This window comes from Dendronephthya gigantea, unplaced genomic scaffold (assembly GCF_004324835.1).
Source record: "Dendronephthya gigantea isolate DGI-Jeju-01 unplaced genomic scaffold, DenGig_1.0 000005F, whole genome shotgun sequence".
NCBI lineage: Eukaryota > Metazoa > Cnidaria > Anthozoa > Malacalcyonacea > Nephtheidae > Dendronephthya > Dendronephthya gigantea.
The window spans coordinates 1,264,522-1,280,142 of NW_021163015.1; the positions used below are offsets into that span (position 1 = coordinate 1,264,522).

At 39.0% G+C, this 15,621-nt stretch overlaps 2 protein-coding genes across 8 annotated transcripts in view; both read right to left on the reverse strand.

Moving 5' to 3' along the window:
* Positions 1 to 15,179, reverse strand: LOC114516142 (helicase with zinc finger domain 2-like). 7 transcript variants are annotated; one of them, XR_003686271.1, is made up of 20 exons: positions 14,873 to 15,179; positions 14,440 to 14,670; positions 13,732 to 14,124; positions 13,080 to 13,346; positions 11,867 to 12,747; positions 10,318 to 11,710; positions 9,592 to 9,751; positions 8,817 to 9,292; positions 7,752 to 8,223; positions 7,185 to 7,276; positions 6,670 to 6,789; positions 6,379 to 6,534; positions 5,618 to 5,901; positions 5,173 to 5,502; positions 4,729 to 4,950; positions 4,213 to 4,366; positions 3,565 to 3,732; positions 2,996 to 3,086; positions 2,383 to 2,542; positions 1 to 70 (listed from the first exon to the last, which is right to left on the reverse strand). XR_003686271.1 is itself a non-coding variant. In XM_028535538.1 (19 exons), exons 1-19 carry the CDS (start codon positions 15,084 to 15,086, stop codon positions 2,497 to 2,499), a joined length of 6,144 nt encoding a protein of 2,047 aa, XP_028391339.1. In that variant the 5' UTR covers positions 15,087 to 15,179; the 3' UTR covers positions 1,513 to 2,496. The 7 variants fall into 7 exon arrangements, 3 of the variants coding, with proteins under 3 accessions (XP_028391339.1, XP_028391338.1, XP_028391340.1); XR_003686268.1 differs by having other exon boundaries at positions 18 to 70; positions 1,752 to 2,542; XR_003686270.1 differs by having other exon boundaries at positions 26 to 91.
* LOC114516143 (probable helicase with zinc finger domain) overlaps positions 15,175 to 15,621 on the reverse strand; it is a 13,136-nt gene continuing 12,689 nt past the window's right edge. The window contains exons 25-26 of the mRNA XM_028535541.1: positions 15,546 to 15,621; positions 15,175 to 15,262 (exon numbers count right to left, since the gene is read on the reverse strand). Of these exons, the coding sequence (XP_028391342.1) occupies positions 15,216 to 15,262; positions 15,546 to 15,621 (123 nt within the window). The 3' untranslated portion in view covers positions 15,175 to 15,215. The remainder of the gene's footprint in view (positions 15,263 to 15,545) is intronic.

Here is a 15,621-nt window from a genome sequence, read left to right on the forward strand (position 1 = left end):
CCGTAAGCAAACGCTTGTTTCACTTGATCGTCATCAAGAAAGCTTATAAGTGCCCCAGAGTCACCATCTTCTAAAAACGTCCCGGCCATTCCTTTAATAACCATTGCATTTTTGAACAAAATTTCACCCGATCGTAGTCATAGGTATAATCACAATCGACAATGAAAATCATTTTTGCGAGGAGCTGCGACACTACCCTCGAAAACATCCGTTCTGAATACGTACTACAAGCTACCTTCTCCGCATGTGCTAGGCCTAGGGAGCATTTCGGGCGATTTCTCGCTTTCGTTTCTAAATTTCTACCCGCAAAATATCACCGCCCGCCATATTTGCCCGGAAAAGGTTCTGCGGAGGAGGTAGACATACAAGAGGGAACACGACGACATCGGCTATCAATACAATGAATCAGTGAAAAGAAATGAATAAATAAAGACCTATTGCAGTTTTGGACGTCGTTCACGTTCTGTTTATAACTGCACGGGTTGTCCCCAAAAAAACAAAAAAATTTCTATTGAAATCACTCTTTTGTTGTTTATTAATAAGCGTCTGTCACAATAACGCATGTTCGAAACAAAACGCTTCAATTAAGGTAACTCCGATTCTCATGTCCTGTGTACAGGGTGTATAATCGTCTCGCATTCAATTTTACGCATCCGTGGGCATGGAGCACAATAATAAGGCATTAAAATTCTAACAAGACCTTGATTTCGTTGGGGGAACTTGTACTATTGCGGTACTATTGTGCTTTAGGGGTCGTCCTCAAAATGGGTATAGTTCTAAAAACCTAAAATAAACAGTTTCTCAAGATAGTTTCCTACCAAGGAAATGGAAATTGAATGACTTTAGTCAGGTCCAAGATTAATTGTGATTTTACAAGATGCACAATTAAAATATTTTTTAATATATTCCATCCTTTTGTGAATGTATAAAAAAAGAATGATGGAATATAAGAAAGCTTTTAATGGTGCATCTTGTAAAATCACAATTAATCTTGGGCCTAACTAAAGTCATTCAGTTTCCTATTTCCTTTGTAGGAAACTATCCTGAGAAACTGTTTATTTTAGGTTTTAGAACTACCCATTTTCCAATGGACGACTTGCGCTTTAGACTTACTTTTGATCGAAGTAACTAGAGGAAAATAAATCACCCCAGCTAGAAAGATCTTACTTAATTTAGTAAAACTGCCAAGTTTGGCTGCGAAATTTTGTAAAATACGGAAAATATAGCCATGCGAAGTTGGCAAATTTTTTATACTTTTGTATTACGTGCGGAAATGTGTAACTAATTTAGTTACAAACTTCCGGTCGTAATACAAAGGTATACAAAAATCGACAACTTCGCATGGGTATATTTTCCGTATTTTACAACAATTCGTAGTCAAACTTGGCAGTTTTACTTATTTTAGTAAGCTCTTTCAGAAAATGTCCTTTTTCTTGCCGAGGTAAGAAATTAGTCTAAAGCGCAAGTCGTCCATTAGAACTACACACCAGAGGTTCTTGTTCTCATGCATGCCAATGAACACATGTTGGTTTTTGAAGCAGCTATAAAATGGGCAGTTCTAAATTTTTCTTAGGATGACCCCTGTTGTGCTTAATATCAATATGAATGTCAAGCCCTTTTTTTATACATTCTGTAGAACGACTGCATTTCAGAACGCAGCGAGCGCTACCTCGAATTATGCTCTTGTTCCCAAACATAAACAATATTTCACATTCAATCGATACGATAAATAATACACAACAATTCTTTACCGTAATATTTACCGTAAAGCCGCGTCGTCGTATTGCCGTCGTACATGCTTAATTATTGTCCCTAGTAATTGTCAATTCGGAATCACTCATTCCTAAAAACTATACAAAATATAATATAATAGTCTATTAACAGAGTTTAAAAATAGAATTTCTTTAAATGTGTAATTTAAATTGAGATCATTTCTATAATGTCACTTTGGCAGGGCCGAGACTATATCGGTACCTATGTTTCAGTTTTCTGGCCGACGGATTTCTTTTGTAAGTGCAATAGCATACAAAAGAAATCCGTCAGGCTAAACTGATTATTATCATGATATTATAGAAACAAATACTTGCCAATAGACCTTAGAGGTGCCTACGTCACACAGTTCTCAATCTATCTCCTGCATGTTTCCCACATTGCATTGCAATTTATGGTTTGACAGTCCCGTGACGTAAGCACCTCTAAAGCCAATTATCGTTCTAGTTTCGTTATCGGCCCAGCATTTTGGGGACACCCTGCACATCCCTTAAAAGGCAGCTTCTTCCATTACGCTCGATTTGCCTGCATGCGCAGGCGTAAAAGTACAATGGAAAATTGCCTTTATAAGCGGTCCTGCTACGACCTTAAGTATAAATAATTGCGGTGTACCTCGTCGATGCTTCGTTCTGAACCATAGATTGTGCCTTGGAAGTTGGAAGCCGCCATTTTGATTTTTCCGCAATCTGGTCAGCAGTAAAACCCTGAGAAGCTTAATACGTCATTTTAAGACGAAAAGCTATACCGTAGGTTTTCTTGATGGCCTAAAACTCTAAAATTTGAAAGTGAACGAATTCAAACTATGACTACAACTATGTCATTATGCCAGCTAAAGTGATCTGTTAGTGATGATAAACATTAAACTTTTTGTGAACCAGTGGTGGATCCAGGGGTAGTCAGAATAAATTGCTACAGCTTAAAATCGCAATCCCATTGGTTGATTTTTATTTAAAAATATTCTTTTAAAATCCAATTATTTACATATATAATGATGGCTACTTGGAACCGTATTTGCGTGATTATAAATTTTATAATATGACCGTAATAAGTGGCGTAGGAAACACGGGAGATTGGGGGGGGGCATATGTTGACGAATATATGAATATGTGCCCCCCCCAATTATCGTGCTCTCTACATATGACCCATTTGAGCAAATTTCGGTTGATTCGTTTGATTCCAACCGGTTCACTGAAAATGATTCATTCAAAATGTGGCAGATTATTACTTATCCGCATCCATTATTAAACAACTTTTCTTTTCATAATGATCCAACAACGCTCGCCACAAACTACAAACACCGACTAAGTTTGCATTACCTAAAAAAAAAGAATTACAAATCCATAAAAGTGTCAGAGCCAGAGGGGTGCATTTGTCCTGCTAGAGAAAGTTCAACATAATGTCTCTGCTGTTCTGAGCTATGGGAATATTCAATGATACGTAGAATTAGTAGAATACGTTTTAACTGTATCATATTTCATGTCTGGTCTTCAAACGGAAGTCAATCGCTATTCCATTTCGACCACAACAAATTATGGTTTAATCCATCTTTCATAATCCCACCGATACAAAATACTCGCATGTTGGGTTATATAAACAAAGCATTCAACTGGTTTAGAATGTACCTAGCCTCCTCCGCAGGCATCTCTATATGCATTAAAAAATATATAATAGCCCAAGCCTAATATAAATTCATAAGAGATTTCTGCGGAGGAGGGTAGGATGTACCGTAGGGTATCATTATGGAAACTGCATGAGCTATAGTTGATTCTTTTCCACAAAAAATCACGAACTTACCAATAATGCAAAGGCCTCGTTTAGCCCTGGTCAGAGCAACGTTGATTTGATGTTCGTCCGTCAAAAATCCGAGATGTTCTTTCAGCCATGATCGCGATGCATCTCTTTCAATTTCCCGGAAAGGAAGAGAGCGCACCAATGACAAAATGACGTAGTCTCTTTCACTTCCTATTGGAGAGAAAAATTGAGGGTCTAGCATTACTCAAAGAAAAGGTGTATTTTACAATTATATTTATCATATATTTTATAAGATTATAGACTAGTATATATCATTCAACTTTGACGTAATGGCCTATTTGCCTGTTCAGTATGACGAACGTACGCACATGAAGATTTGCAACCTATTCTTATATACAAGAATTAAAGCTTGTTTAAATGGGTCGGCTAGTAAAATCAGTTAATCTCACAGTGTTTAGAACGGTACGAATTCAACCAATTGAAGCTCTTTTGTAACACGGAAGATTATTCAACAGACTATTCTTGATATTCAACAACTTAATTCATATCTTAATTATCCATATTTAACCGAGACTAGACGATAAGAATGAATTTGAATCATTCAATATTGGTGTATATGTATCTGTTTTTATTAGTTAAAAAATAAGGTATGCAATTGAATGATGAAAACTGAAAATTTCACACACTCACCTTGAGCAGCGACCACAGAACTTACAAAAATATCTTTCAAGCCGTGTTCTTTCAATTTATTGGATATTTCGGAGCATTGGGCGCGATATGGGGACAAGATAACGATATTTTTACAGTCTACTCCCTCGCCAACAAGACGTCGAGCCACGAAAACCTGGAAAAAACAATAGCAGCATACTTTTGAAGAGAGCTAGCATGTATATATCATGGAAAAGATTGTGAATGAAATAAGATGTGATCATATGTATAGGTATGATATTTTAGAAATTTTGCAATCAATAATTATACTTAAATTTGAATGAATAACCAATCTCATTAATCTGTAAAAATACGATCCCCTTTTTTACGACCATCCCTTTTTTCACTTGTCATATATACAATAGATTTTCTTCTCATCGATGTAGGGAACATTTTAGGTAAAAGATAACGTATTGTGCTTAATTAGAAGTTAGGACGCCTTGAATCGCTTTATGATGATGTTTCATGTCTGTTTCATGATGTGACGGTATCACTTACAGTTTTGGCAACTTCTTTCTGATTCTTCTGAGATCTTTCATTCCCTTGTTCAGTGGAGACAACTAACGACTCCTCGACTCCTTCAACATGATGGAAAACAAATGGATAACGATCACCGTTTGGCCATGTGACTTTATCTGTTTCACGATTCTTAACTTCAGGCGCTGTCTTCAATTTATCTTCGTAAAAGAACTTTGATGGAAACTGACATAGTTCCTCGTTCTAATATGTAAAAAAATGATGAATTAGTTTTAAAATCGATGATAAATATCTCAAAAGAAAACTTCAATTGCTTTATATCAAGCTTGCCTAATCATATTTGTCGCCATTAGTTAGTAGAAAACTGAAGTTATTTTTCGCTGTATGCTAACCAGGATGATGGCGATATTTCAGATTTTCAGTATTAAAATATAGTTAAGAACGAGCAATTCAATCATTTCTCACCATTCTGTACTGGATCTCAAGCATATGAGCGCTTTTTGAGTAGCGTTCAAACATTGAAATCCCTAGTCCCAGATCTTTCGCTTTTTCGCATTGAATGATAGGCTGCAGTTGCTTGTGGTCGCCAATGAGAACAACCTGATTCGCGTCTGAACCCAACATCCCGCAAAGCGTTTCGGCCTCGATACACATGCCGCATTCATCAATGATGCATTGAGTTACAAAACCCTCGCATGACGAAAGGATGCGGTTACTATACGTCGAAGTACACGTGGATAGAATCACTTCGACTCCTGACTGGGTGATGGCCCATTTCTCCGCTTTCTCTTTAAGCTGGAAGGAAAACAAGGGAATAAGAGGAAAATGGAAATGTCAGGTGTAATAGCTTCAAGTATCCGACTTCAGTTATATAATTAATTTTGACGATTAAAGAATGCGAAGATTTTACCTTGTTGAACTGACGTATCATTCTCCGAGGCGCGTTCAGTTTCAATTTGATGAGTTCCTTAAAATCTTGATCGTAACCCCTCAATTCTTCTGCAAACGGACACTCGTCACTGCGTATAACATGATGTAACGATACATGTTGAAGATCTTCGTCTGCCTTGAGTTGAGCTGCAACATGCCTCGATCGAAACTCGATGATTTTCTCCGGCACGGGAAAAACTTTTCGTTCGATTTCTTGACCGTAAACCCGCAAGATTTTCAGACCGTTGATTTTCAGGAGGTAACCTAAAGCCAAAAAATATATATGTAAATAAAAATAAATGTATACCCTGCCTGCGACAAGCCTAGCCTCCACACTTGCCCTACGAATCGCACGGATCTTTAATAAAACAAAACATTTTATACCTACGTTAATGATCATGCACAGACAATAGATATGTCCGATTCTTAAAACAACTGTGAATCAGCTTTGATATTGCAAAAAAGCATGCAGGCAACACTGAAGATAGTCATTGCAGTAAATGAATAACTCAACGTGCATTTCATCAATTGAAGTGTGTTTGAAATAATAATAATAATACTGAAGATTTTTTCCGATCAACATTTCTGTGGCAATAGACTATAGCTCATTTTTAAGTAAATCAACATATCTGGCAAGGATGGATTTAAAACAAGTCTTTAAGTCAGTGAAGTCTTCCTTCAAGTCTAAAGGAAGTTTTACTTCATTATAGCAATGAAAGCGAGTTTTTCTTCAATACATACGAGCGACAACGTCAACTGATTTGTTAGAAGGTCCACAATAGAACACCATAAAACCATTGCACTCTTCCCCATCTCTTCCCACAGAAGGCGTTCGTTTTTTGTTCATTTGGGCAAACCAATACGCAATATGGACACCAGTTACAGTTTTGCCTGTACCTATAAAGATCACGCGAGCGGACAGATTATTAGAAAGAATTAAATTTTCCCCTTAAACATGAGCCATTAGAAATGAACCTTTGAAGTCAATTCCTGGATTTGATATACAGTATATTCTCTTGCATGCAGTTTTACCTGGTGGACCCTGAATGAGGGTGAATGCTTTAGTCAAAGCCTGTTCAACTGCTTGGTGTTGGTATCTGTTCAGAGGATTGAAGCCTGGCAAAGTTAAATCCTTACTTGGAAGTTTGCCTCCTGGATAAAAAGTAGATATTGAAAAAAAGAGCGCTTTTAGTTATGGTAGAAATTTTTTAATCTGCATTATCATACACAACCTTGAATAGTACTAAAAGAACAAGTGGGATTTTAGACTTTAGGAAAACATGGAAGCACAAATTTTCCATAAGTTGAACTTTTATATAAGATCGAGCTTTGAAGATATGAAGCTACTTCACATCACAAATGCAAAAATCTTACTTTTAGTAACAACGGACAAATATGAAGCAGCCGAGGAGGGGACAGTTTACATTGTATGTCAGCAATGAACCTGAGAGGGAGAGCTTCTCTTTTCTAGATTTTTAGTTTATAAGTTAAAGAGAACTTGCAATGTATCAATACGAGTCATCTGTAGAAAAATAGCACCATCTCACCGTCATCAAATTCTGCCGTATCTTCACCGGTACAAATATTTTGAACTAGTTCAGTTGCCACAACCGAATCAACGAGAGCTCCAAGACGGCGTCTACAAGAACGAATACAAAGTCTGTGTGTGTGTGCATCTTAAGTTTGATTTAAAATTAATTTCCAATATAACCTAGTTGGGCGTTAAAAAGGCTGCTGACAGGCGACCATTTGATATTAACTAAAGTATAACTGCATGTCGAGACCCAGTCCATACACGGCCGGAGGACTAGCTGCCGTCAGAAATACAATCAATTGAAACAGTATGATTGTCAAGAGCTCCAATTTCCCAGGATTTTTGTTTGATGAAGACCAGGGTACGAGTGTATACAACAGCATAACTTCCAATTTAAGTTGGTGACAGAATTGACCAAACAGAACCGTGTGTTTGGAAGTTAACTACGATTTAACTTCCCTAAATGTAGTTTTATAAATGCGGGCCTTGCCAGCCATTTAGTGTGTCGTAGGGATATCTTTAAAGGGGTATCTTTAACAGCAACAATATTTATGCCCTGGTTATTTTAATCTTGACCAACCTGTCTGGAATGTTTAAAAATATTAACTCCACTGTAACGTAACAAAATAGTTCCGCTAATATTGCCTCGGGAATCGGCGACGAATTGTGTATTAATCGCGCCAAAACGGGACGATATTCTTCGCTCTTTTTATATTTTGCCTTGGAGTTCAATTTCTCATTTATTTTCTTTGCTTTTTGAGTTGAAGTTTTGGGAGCAGATATCGTCGATTCAGGTTCATCTTCACCTGCGAGGTGATCTTCACTTTCTTTGGTACTTTTCTTCTCCAACGCTTCCTCCAGGGTACCCTTGACATCCTTCTTCCTCCTCAATTCCTCGGAAATCTGAAAATGCCCGACCCAGAAGCCGGCGTCTTTTCCCGATTTTTTCTCCGGAACTTTCACACGGACACATAATAGGTTTAAATCTAGCGGTTCGAGGAAGTGATTATCGCAATATTCCAAGGACAAATCAAAATTCATCGTCACCAAGCCTAAAAAACAACATTTAATCTTTCAGGGCTTTCTGATGATTACAGCTTTACAATTTTGTCGGAAACGTCTCGCGAAAATCCCTGAAATTGTACGAGAGTTATGGTGACTTAAAAGGGATAATTTTTCTATGGGAAAGTATATTTCTCCCTCTAAAACGTTTGAGATTTGTTCTTCATTCTAAATTAAGTTCATTGCACAGCTAACCCAGGTGATAGTGGCGATTTTAGAAACGTTTGACACTTCTAGCGTTTATGTTTCTCGACAAATTACATTTTCAAATGCAAATGCAAAAGCCGGAAAATGGTACAGCTGACCGCGGAACAACGAGTTTTTATTGTGATATTATTCCAACAGAGTTCTTAGGCATTCAAATTCTAACAATTACATTGTTATGGGTGATTTCAATAATAGTTTTCGTTTTTTTTGAGACACCCTGTACTGATTCCTCCCTACTACTGGAAAAACTGCGGTGACTAATGCTTTTCAGTACTCAAGACTTAGCACCAGGGCTGTGCAACGAACTAAAAATGAAGGACAATTCTACATTATCGAGCCACATTAATGAATGCGAACGGGATAAAATTTAATTTACCTGAGGTTTCGACACGCGCAAAATTTACCCGAAGATTCGACAAAGTGATGACGTTATTCTCCCGCACTGCTGACGTAGCGATTTCCATCATAAGGACAGGTTTCCAGAGCCTCACGTAATTCTCGATGTCGGAAAACTTGGCGGTTTTGTTCGGTCGCCTGTGCGAAGTCTTCGCGAAGCAAGTAGTCGGAAAGCTTCGGTGCTCAACGCAAGCGTGTATCTGATCGGTCAGTTTGAAAAGTTGTATGGCAGGCGAAAGGACACCTCTGGTCATTTGGGGACATATTTGAACCTTGACTCGTTCGTAAGGCCTGAAAGACTTGGTAACTTCGTAAAAACCGTCCGTTTCTTTTTCAGACGGTTCTGGTTTGCCAGTATTTGGATGCTGATAAAAAGGATTACGCACATGTGGGTCTGGTTCCGGGTCAGTTTCCAATCTTTTCAGAAGAGACACTTTTGTAGCACTTCTGTGAGGCCTGTAGATAGATCAAAATTACAGTAACAAATATTGATAGGCAAAGCTTCATTCTAGTCATATGAATTACAGTATCTGAGTTAACAGAAATGGCTTGACTTTTCTTAATAGACTAGTTCGATTATACTACCTTCAGGGTGGCACATTCAAGTAATTATTTGGAAAAGGGTTGGCTGAACATTACTTAACGATGGATTTTTAGACGTTTTCGTGGGGATGGGGCAACACACTCCTTATGTGCGCCAATTTGAGGCGCATGCAAAGTAAGTTTATATGTTCCCGCAATACGCTTTAACTTACGCTTGTATTTGAACGTCATCATCAAGTTCCTTAAGGCGAGCCTTCAGCTCGTCTTCATTTTCATTCTTGACTGCATCCAAAACTGAACTCCATTGTTTTCCACTCACAGTGTAGTCAAAGTCATCATCTGCTACTTCGTCTGTATAGGACGGATCTTCATCCAAACAAAACAAATTTCAAGGTAAGTGACATTAAGGCCAGCGGGAGAGCAATCGAAGACGTTTAAGGGATGCTTTGGCATTTCAAGAAAAGTTAAAAGCCAACCAAGCCTTATTCTAACAAAGTCATCTTCCACTAAAAATCGAGGATCGAGCCATGATGTTATAAAATTCGAGATAAGCATATAAACATTGAAATGACATTTATGGCATATTCACATACGCGATTTACAAACGTGCTAAAAGTTTAATCTTAGTCGAAAACAATTCTCATTCCAGCTACCACTGTTATCAAAACGCTAATTGACCAAATTGGAATTATGACAATTCGATTAATTCATCGACTCATTTAGGTTACGTTAGACTCAATTCCAAAGTAGCTACTTTGAAGATATAGGATACCTTTCGCAACGTTATAATCTGCCGGAAAATCATTTCCCATGCAGCGAGTACAAATTTAAATTAAAACGCTTTAAAACAATTATAAAATATAGTTAGCATGAAATACTTTTTACTCTACACTGGATATAATCAACGCCCCAACCACAGATTTTATTCACCAACTTACCTTCTGATTGATTTTCTAGGGTCTTCTCAAGCTCTTGAGATTTCTCGTCGTGAGGGAAATCTGGTTTGGGTTGAGCCGTGCCTTGCTTGTCTATGCGCAAGAGACGGAATTTCCAATGCAACGCAATGCCATCGCCTTCTGGTTTCGGATCTTTATCGGGTCCGAGTCGTGCAATACGGAGTGACTTGTTACGAAGCCGTTCCATTTTTCCTGGACCAAAAAACAAATTCAAGCTGTCGGGCGTAATTTCGTCAATATACGCGGAAACAAATTTCGAGGAGCTTTTTAACTTTACGGCCAGTTTAAGTTTCTTCGCTTCGCGGTCAAAACGACTGGAATTTCGGGTGAGAAACGTGCAACGGTCGCAAATGGTCGTAACGTCCTCGGGATCCATAACGTTTCGTTTGCTCTCTAGGCTAGCCACAACCAAACGATGGACAATAATGTCTATATAACGACGGATGGGTGAGGTGAAATGACAGTAAGCGTCCAGACAAAGACTTGAGTGTCCCTTCAGTACAATCCTCAAGTCATCAGCATCAGATGAACATTGAGCTGCTCTGTTCGTGGCATCATTTTCGTGGCTCGTGGTATCCACTGCGACTGGTGTTTTATCCTGCTTTAGACTTGTAGAATCTGATTGCAAATTTGGCGAAGAATCGAAATATGCGTTCGAGGATGGTATACCATTTGTGGCATTTGTTTCAAGATTTTCTGAGCTGTTTTCGCTGTTTGCAGCCCTCGGAATGTTCACTGACGCTTCTCCATGCTTGGGCCAAGGGTATGGGATATTCCCAAAATCATCTCCTGAACAAATATAACTACCGCGCTGTTGTATTTGTTGTTGGTGCATGTTGGCAAGCGATAGTTGAGGAAAAAGATCAAGATCACAAATAACTTTAACCAAATCTTGGAGATTCGAACCTCTTCGTACTTCGCTCATTATTGCATTCCACGTTTGGAATGGGACCATGAGATCGATATTCTCATCATGGACGACACTGTTCGTATCTTCCCGCCATCCGAGCCCGAACGAAACGCTGAGGAATTTTTGAAAGCGTTTTTTCCACTCAACAACTTTGCGCGTCTTAGATGGTGGTTGTACACGAAGAGGTGTGCATTCGGGGAATCTATTCAACAAATATTTTGCTACCAAATGGTTGGCCAACACCATTACCTCTTCGATCATTTGATGAGCTTCTCTTTCATTTCCACCACCTTCATGATCATTATCTTGATCATCATCATCATCATTACCATCATCATCATCGTCGTCATCATCATCACTTTTTCGATAGTACATTGATCTCTCTAATCCCAGCCGTGATCTTCGATAACCTTTGGCAAAACGATGGACAATACCGATAGCTTCGTTGACTGGTATTTCTTTTGCCTTAAAAAGAATGAGTGGAAAAGTGAAAAAGATGCATAACGAAACTCTGACAATGAAAACTGGGAACAAAACAGATATGTGAGAGCCCGTTGCCGTCGTTTGACTGTATTTTAACTCATTTGACTGCCCTCGTTATATCTTATCATCATGGCTTACCTCGAGGTTGGTAGCGACGTCTGTTTCGCTTGAATCATCAATGATTTGTTGTGCTTCAAGATAACTCAACCGAGAACTCGAGCAGATCACGCTTCGCTCCATTTTCGCGTCACCGATAACTTTCCCATCAGACGTCACCTCAACTTTTACCGTAAGGACGAGGCGATCCTTTCCTTCCAGTAGACTACAACAATTTTCGGAAAGTCTTCGGGGAAGCATCGGAACATTCTCGTCAGGTTTTGGAGGATAATAGCTCGTACTTCGTAACAGAGCCTCTTTGTCTAGATTCGTATTCGGCAGGACGAAAAACGAAACGTCGGCGATATGAATGCGAAGCTCGTAGTTGCCGTTTCCAAGAGACCGCAGACTGATGGCGTCATCAAGATCCCGAGATTCCGGTGGATCGATAGTAAACACGTTCTCGCGGTACGCAGGGCGGCCTCTTTCGCTCGGTGGCACCTGCCAGTTCTCGCTGAATTTTTTCTGAACTGTATCGCGTATTTCCCTATGAAATTCTTTTTTAATATTGTGCTCTTCGTAGAGGACATCCATGCCTGTCCTGAAGTCTTTACCGTGGGGAATATGCCGTATAGCTAACCCAAGGGGGGTGGGACAGTCTTTACGCCATTTCAACAGTTTCAGAACGAAAAGACGTTCACCAGCCAGAGCAGCATTGTAAGGCTTTCCCTTCAAGATGCTCGCCCTAACAACCTTACTGCCTTCCATTGTGTAGATGGGAATGATGCCTTCTTCATCTGTTTTCGTAAAATTCATTAGTCTTGGGACGTTTTTGTTGATGGGTACCATCATACCAGGATTCGCCCGATCAACTGTGCACACAAACTGGCGTTCTTTAGGTTTGATGAGTTGCCTCAAAACACCTTTGGAATGAGAGAAAAATTGAGTGAACTTCACCTGTACTAAAAGCTTTCCAATAACACGATTTCATTGATCAGAAAGAAACTTTGTTAGGATCTTCTCTGAATGCAGAGGTCTGACTAGTATGACTATTGAATAAAAATCCCCCTTTGATTAATTGCTGAATAATGGAGAGTAATTTTCGTTGAAATAACCATTACAGTGATCATGGAAAGAAATTTTTGAGTATCAAGATTATGAAATTTGCGTAGAAATAGTTTCCATAATAATAAGAGGGGAACTGTATGGATTGTTTATTGTAAAACATTTCAGTAAACTTTTAAGCGAATCTTACCTCGTATATATCCAACATACAAAGTTTCTTGTTCTCGTCCATCCCCGCTTCGCAGCGTAGCCCTCGGTTGTAGCTCGAGTACAACGACATCGTCCTCGTAAACACCTCGGGCACGGCCGGGAATGTGAATATCAGGACTATCTGGTGTTGGAAGATGACCGTAATGTCGCGGAGGCCGGCTACTGTTGTCGGTACGGAAACAGCATTTTGTAAAACGAGTTTGATTTCCCTGAAGCAACTTTAGCAATTCCTCCCTTGGAAACTCGTCTACATTACAACAAAAACGATTCAGAGATTTTAGATGAAGATTAAAAAACAACAAACTTTTCAATTTTTTTAGATGAAATACATCAGCACCATCAGTAAATATTAACTTACTCTGAATATTGAAAAAATGTATAATATATAGAGTTTGCTTTGAATCATATAGTGAACATTTTAGAATTATAGTGACATTCTCTTCAGCTCAAATATTTTCATGCGCATTATGAGAAAGGTCTATTGACGGAGACCAGGCTCATTTGGGCTCGGTTTCGGATTTCAAATAATTATTTGGAACACGAACTTAGACTCTTGAATTTTGGAAAACGAACTTGAATTTTGCAACAGGACTTGGAGTCTTGATAGATTCGTGCACAACCCTGCCGCTTACCAATATCATGATGTGAAGATTCCCTGTCACCGCTTTCCTTGAAAGTCATCCTTCCACCGGTGAGACGAACGAGTCGATCGCTATCTCTGACATGAAAACCCAATTCAATTTTGCCGTCCCTCAAACCAGCTGAGAAGGTTCGATTAATGCTTTTAACAGGCCAGCTCGGGGCGGAGGTTTTAGGAAAGAGGTCGACGTCATTAAGTGCCGGAAATTCATTGGAAGTCACCTTTTGCTTGTCTTCGTCTTTCTCTTTCGTTTCTCGACATGCTTTTATAAGTTCTGTTATGATTCTATCATAGTTATCATCGTCATCTCTACGAAAGAATTCGTCTGTTGTATATTGGTTTGTACCCGAGTCATCTTCGTCCTCGTTCTGCCCTTCATCGATCGCTAGAAAGAGTTGGTAGATTAATTGGTTTTCTACGAAAGTAAATTAAAGTAAATAAAATTCAAATTGAAGTTGCAGTTAAACTAAGTTAAAGCGAGCTAGCTCAACGCAACAAAGACTTAGCAATGCCCCGGTTCATCAAAACTCAAATCAGTTGGGTTATACAGAGCTCGACTTAACATTATTTAACCCAAACTACGCTTTAACTCTGCTAAACCTAAGTTATAAACAAACTCTAAATCCAACGAAAAAGGATTGGAATCAACCCGCGCACTGATCACGTCAAAATAAAAAACTCAACTAACGACCCCACTTACCCCTATTATCATCATGGTTCTCATCATTCCCCAGCAAATCACCCCCGCTATCAACTTCAGTGCTTTCATTCCCATCAAGACTATCAACATCAGGTTGAGAAGCTGGTTTTATGTCCTGACTGGGCATTGTAGTTGAACTGGATGGTTGGGTATCATATGAAGACGTTGCAGGAGCGTTATTCATATCAGTTTCTGAAACAGTTCTTCCACTCACAACAATGTTCTCTTCACCTTAAATTGTCAGAAAAGTCTTTAAACTAAAATTCTTGAAATGTGTGACCAAAAACTCACGGTTGACAAATTTCCCCTGGTTTATGAGATTCTAAATTGTGACGTTAATTTGAGCTTGCCTACACATCTAAAGTGAGGTGTCTATACTTGAAAAATAAAGTATGCTGCATTCGGTCCGATGAGACCAATAATATTGCTTTACCTTTTGAGGATGTGCTTTTTGAAGTATCCTGTTTTCTATTATTTGCAACCACACTAGGTGTAAATTCATGCGCGCTCGGGTCAAGGGGCTGGGAGCGAAGACAGAAGTCCATAACAGTCTTAAGAGTGCAGCCGTGAAGTCCTTCATTTTCTTCGCAGCGTCTGAGATAATCTTTCCACAAATCTCTGCACGCACCCACACTGCATAGCGACATCGGATCTCCGACGACTGCGAGCAAAGACTGAGCACGAGTCACGGCAGTGTTCAAAAAACGTGGATCGGAAAGAAATCCAAAATCAAGTTCCGAAGGATTCGAGTTTCGTCCTTCAATCACCGAACAAGTTTACATCGTTCTGACCGTGCTAATAAACAGCGCCTTGAATTCCTTCCCTACAACAATAAAGTATTCAATCATTTTTCTCCTGAGTCGGGCGAATAAAATCCAACCCGTTGAATATACACGTCAATTAGGTTTTAAAGTCTGACAAAAGGTTTTCAACATCATGTTTAGTACAAAACTGTTGAGTGAATTCATTGAAATGTATAGTGCTTGTTAGCCAACGGAAATCTACCACACAGACCGTTCTCAGCTACATTACTGATTCGGTCAGTATATAGTAGCGAAATTACATTATAGAAGTATTTTAGAGAAAGAAAATACTTCTTTACCTACCTTGAACGTTTTCAACCGTTTCAACATCAACGTCACGAAGCCGACTTTTTCGTAAGCCCTCTCGAATTCGTTTCAC

Coding starts and splice junctions, on each gene's coding strand:
- LOC114516142 (XM_028535537.1), bottom strand. CDS start 15,086: ATGTCGCTATGCAGTGTGGGTGCGTGCAGAGATTTGTGGAAAGATTAT. Junction 11,711..11,866: donor ACGTCGCTACCAACCTCGAG/GTAAGCCATGAT, acceptor ATTCTTTTTAAG/GCAAAAGAAATACCAGTCAA. Junction 7,277..7,751: donor TTTTTAAACATTCCAGACAG/GTTGGTCAAGAT, acceptor TCGTTCTTGTAG/ACGCCGTCTTGGAGCTCTCG.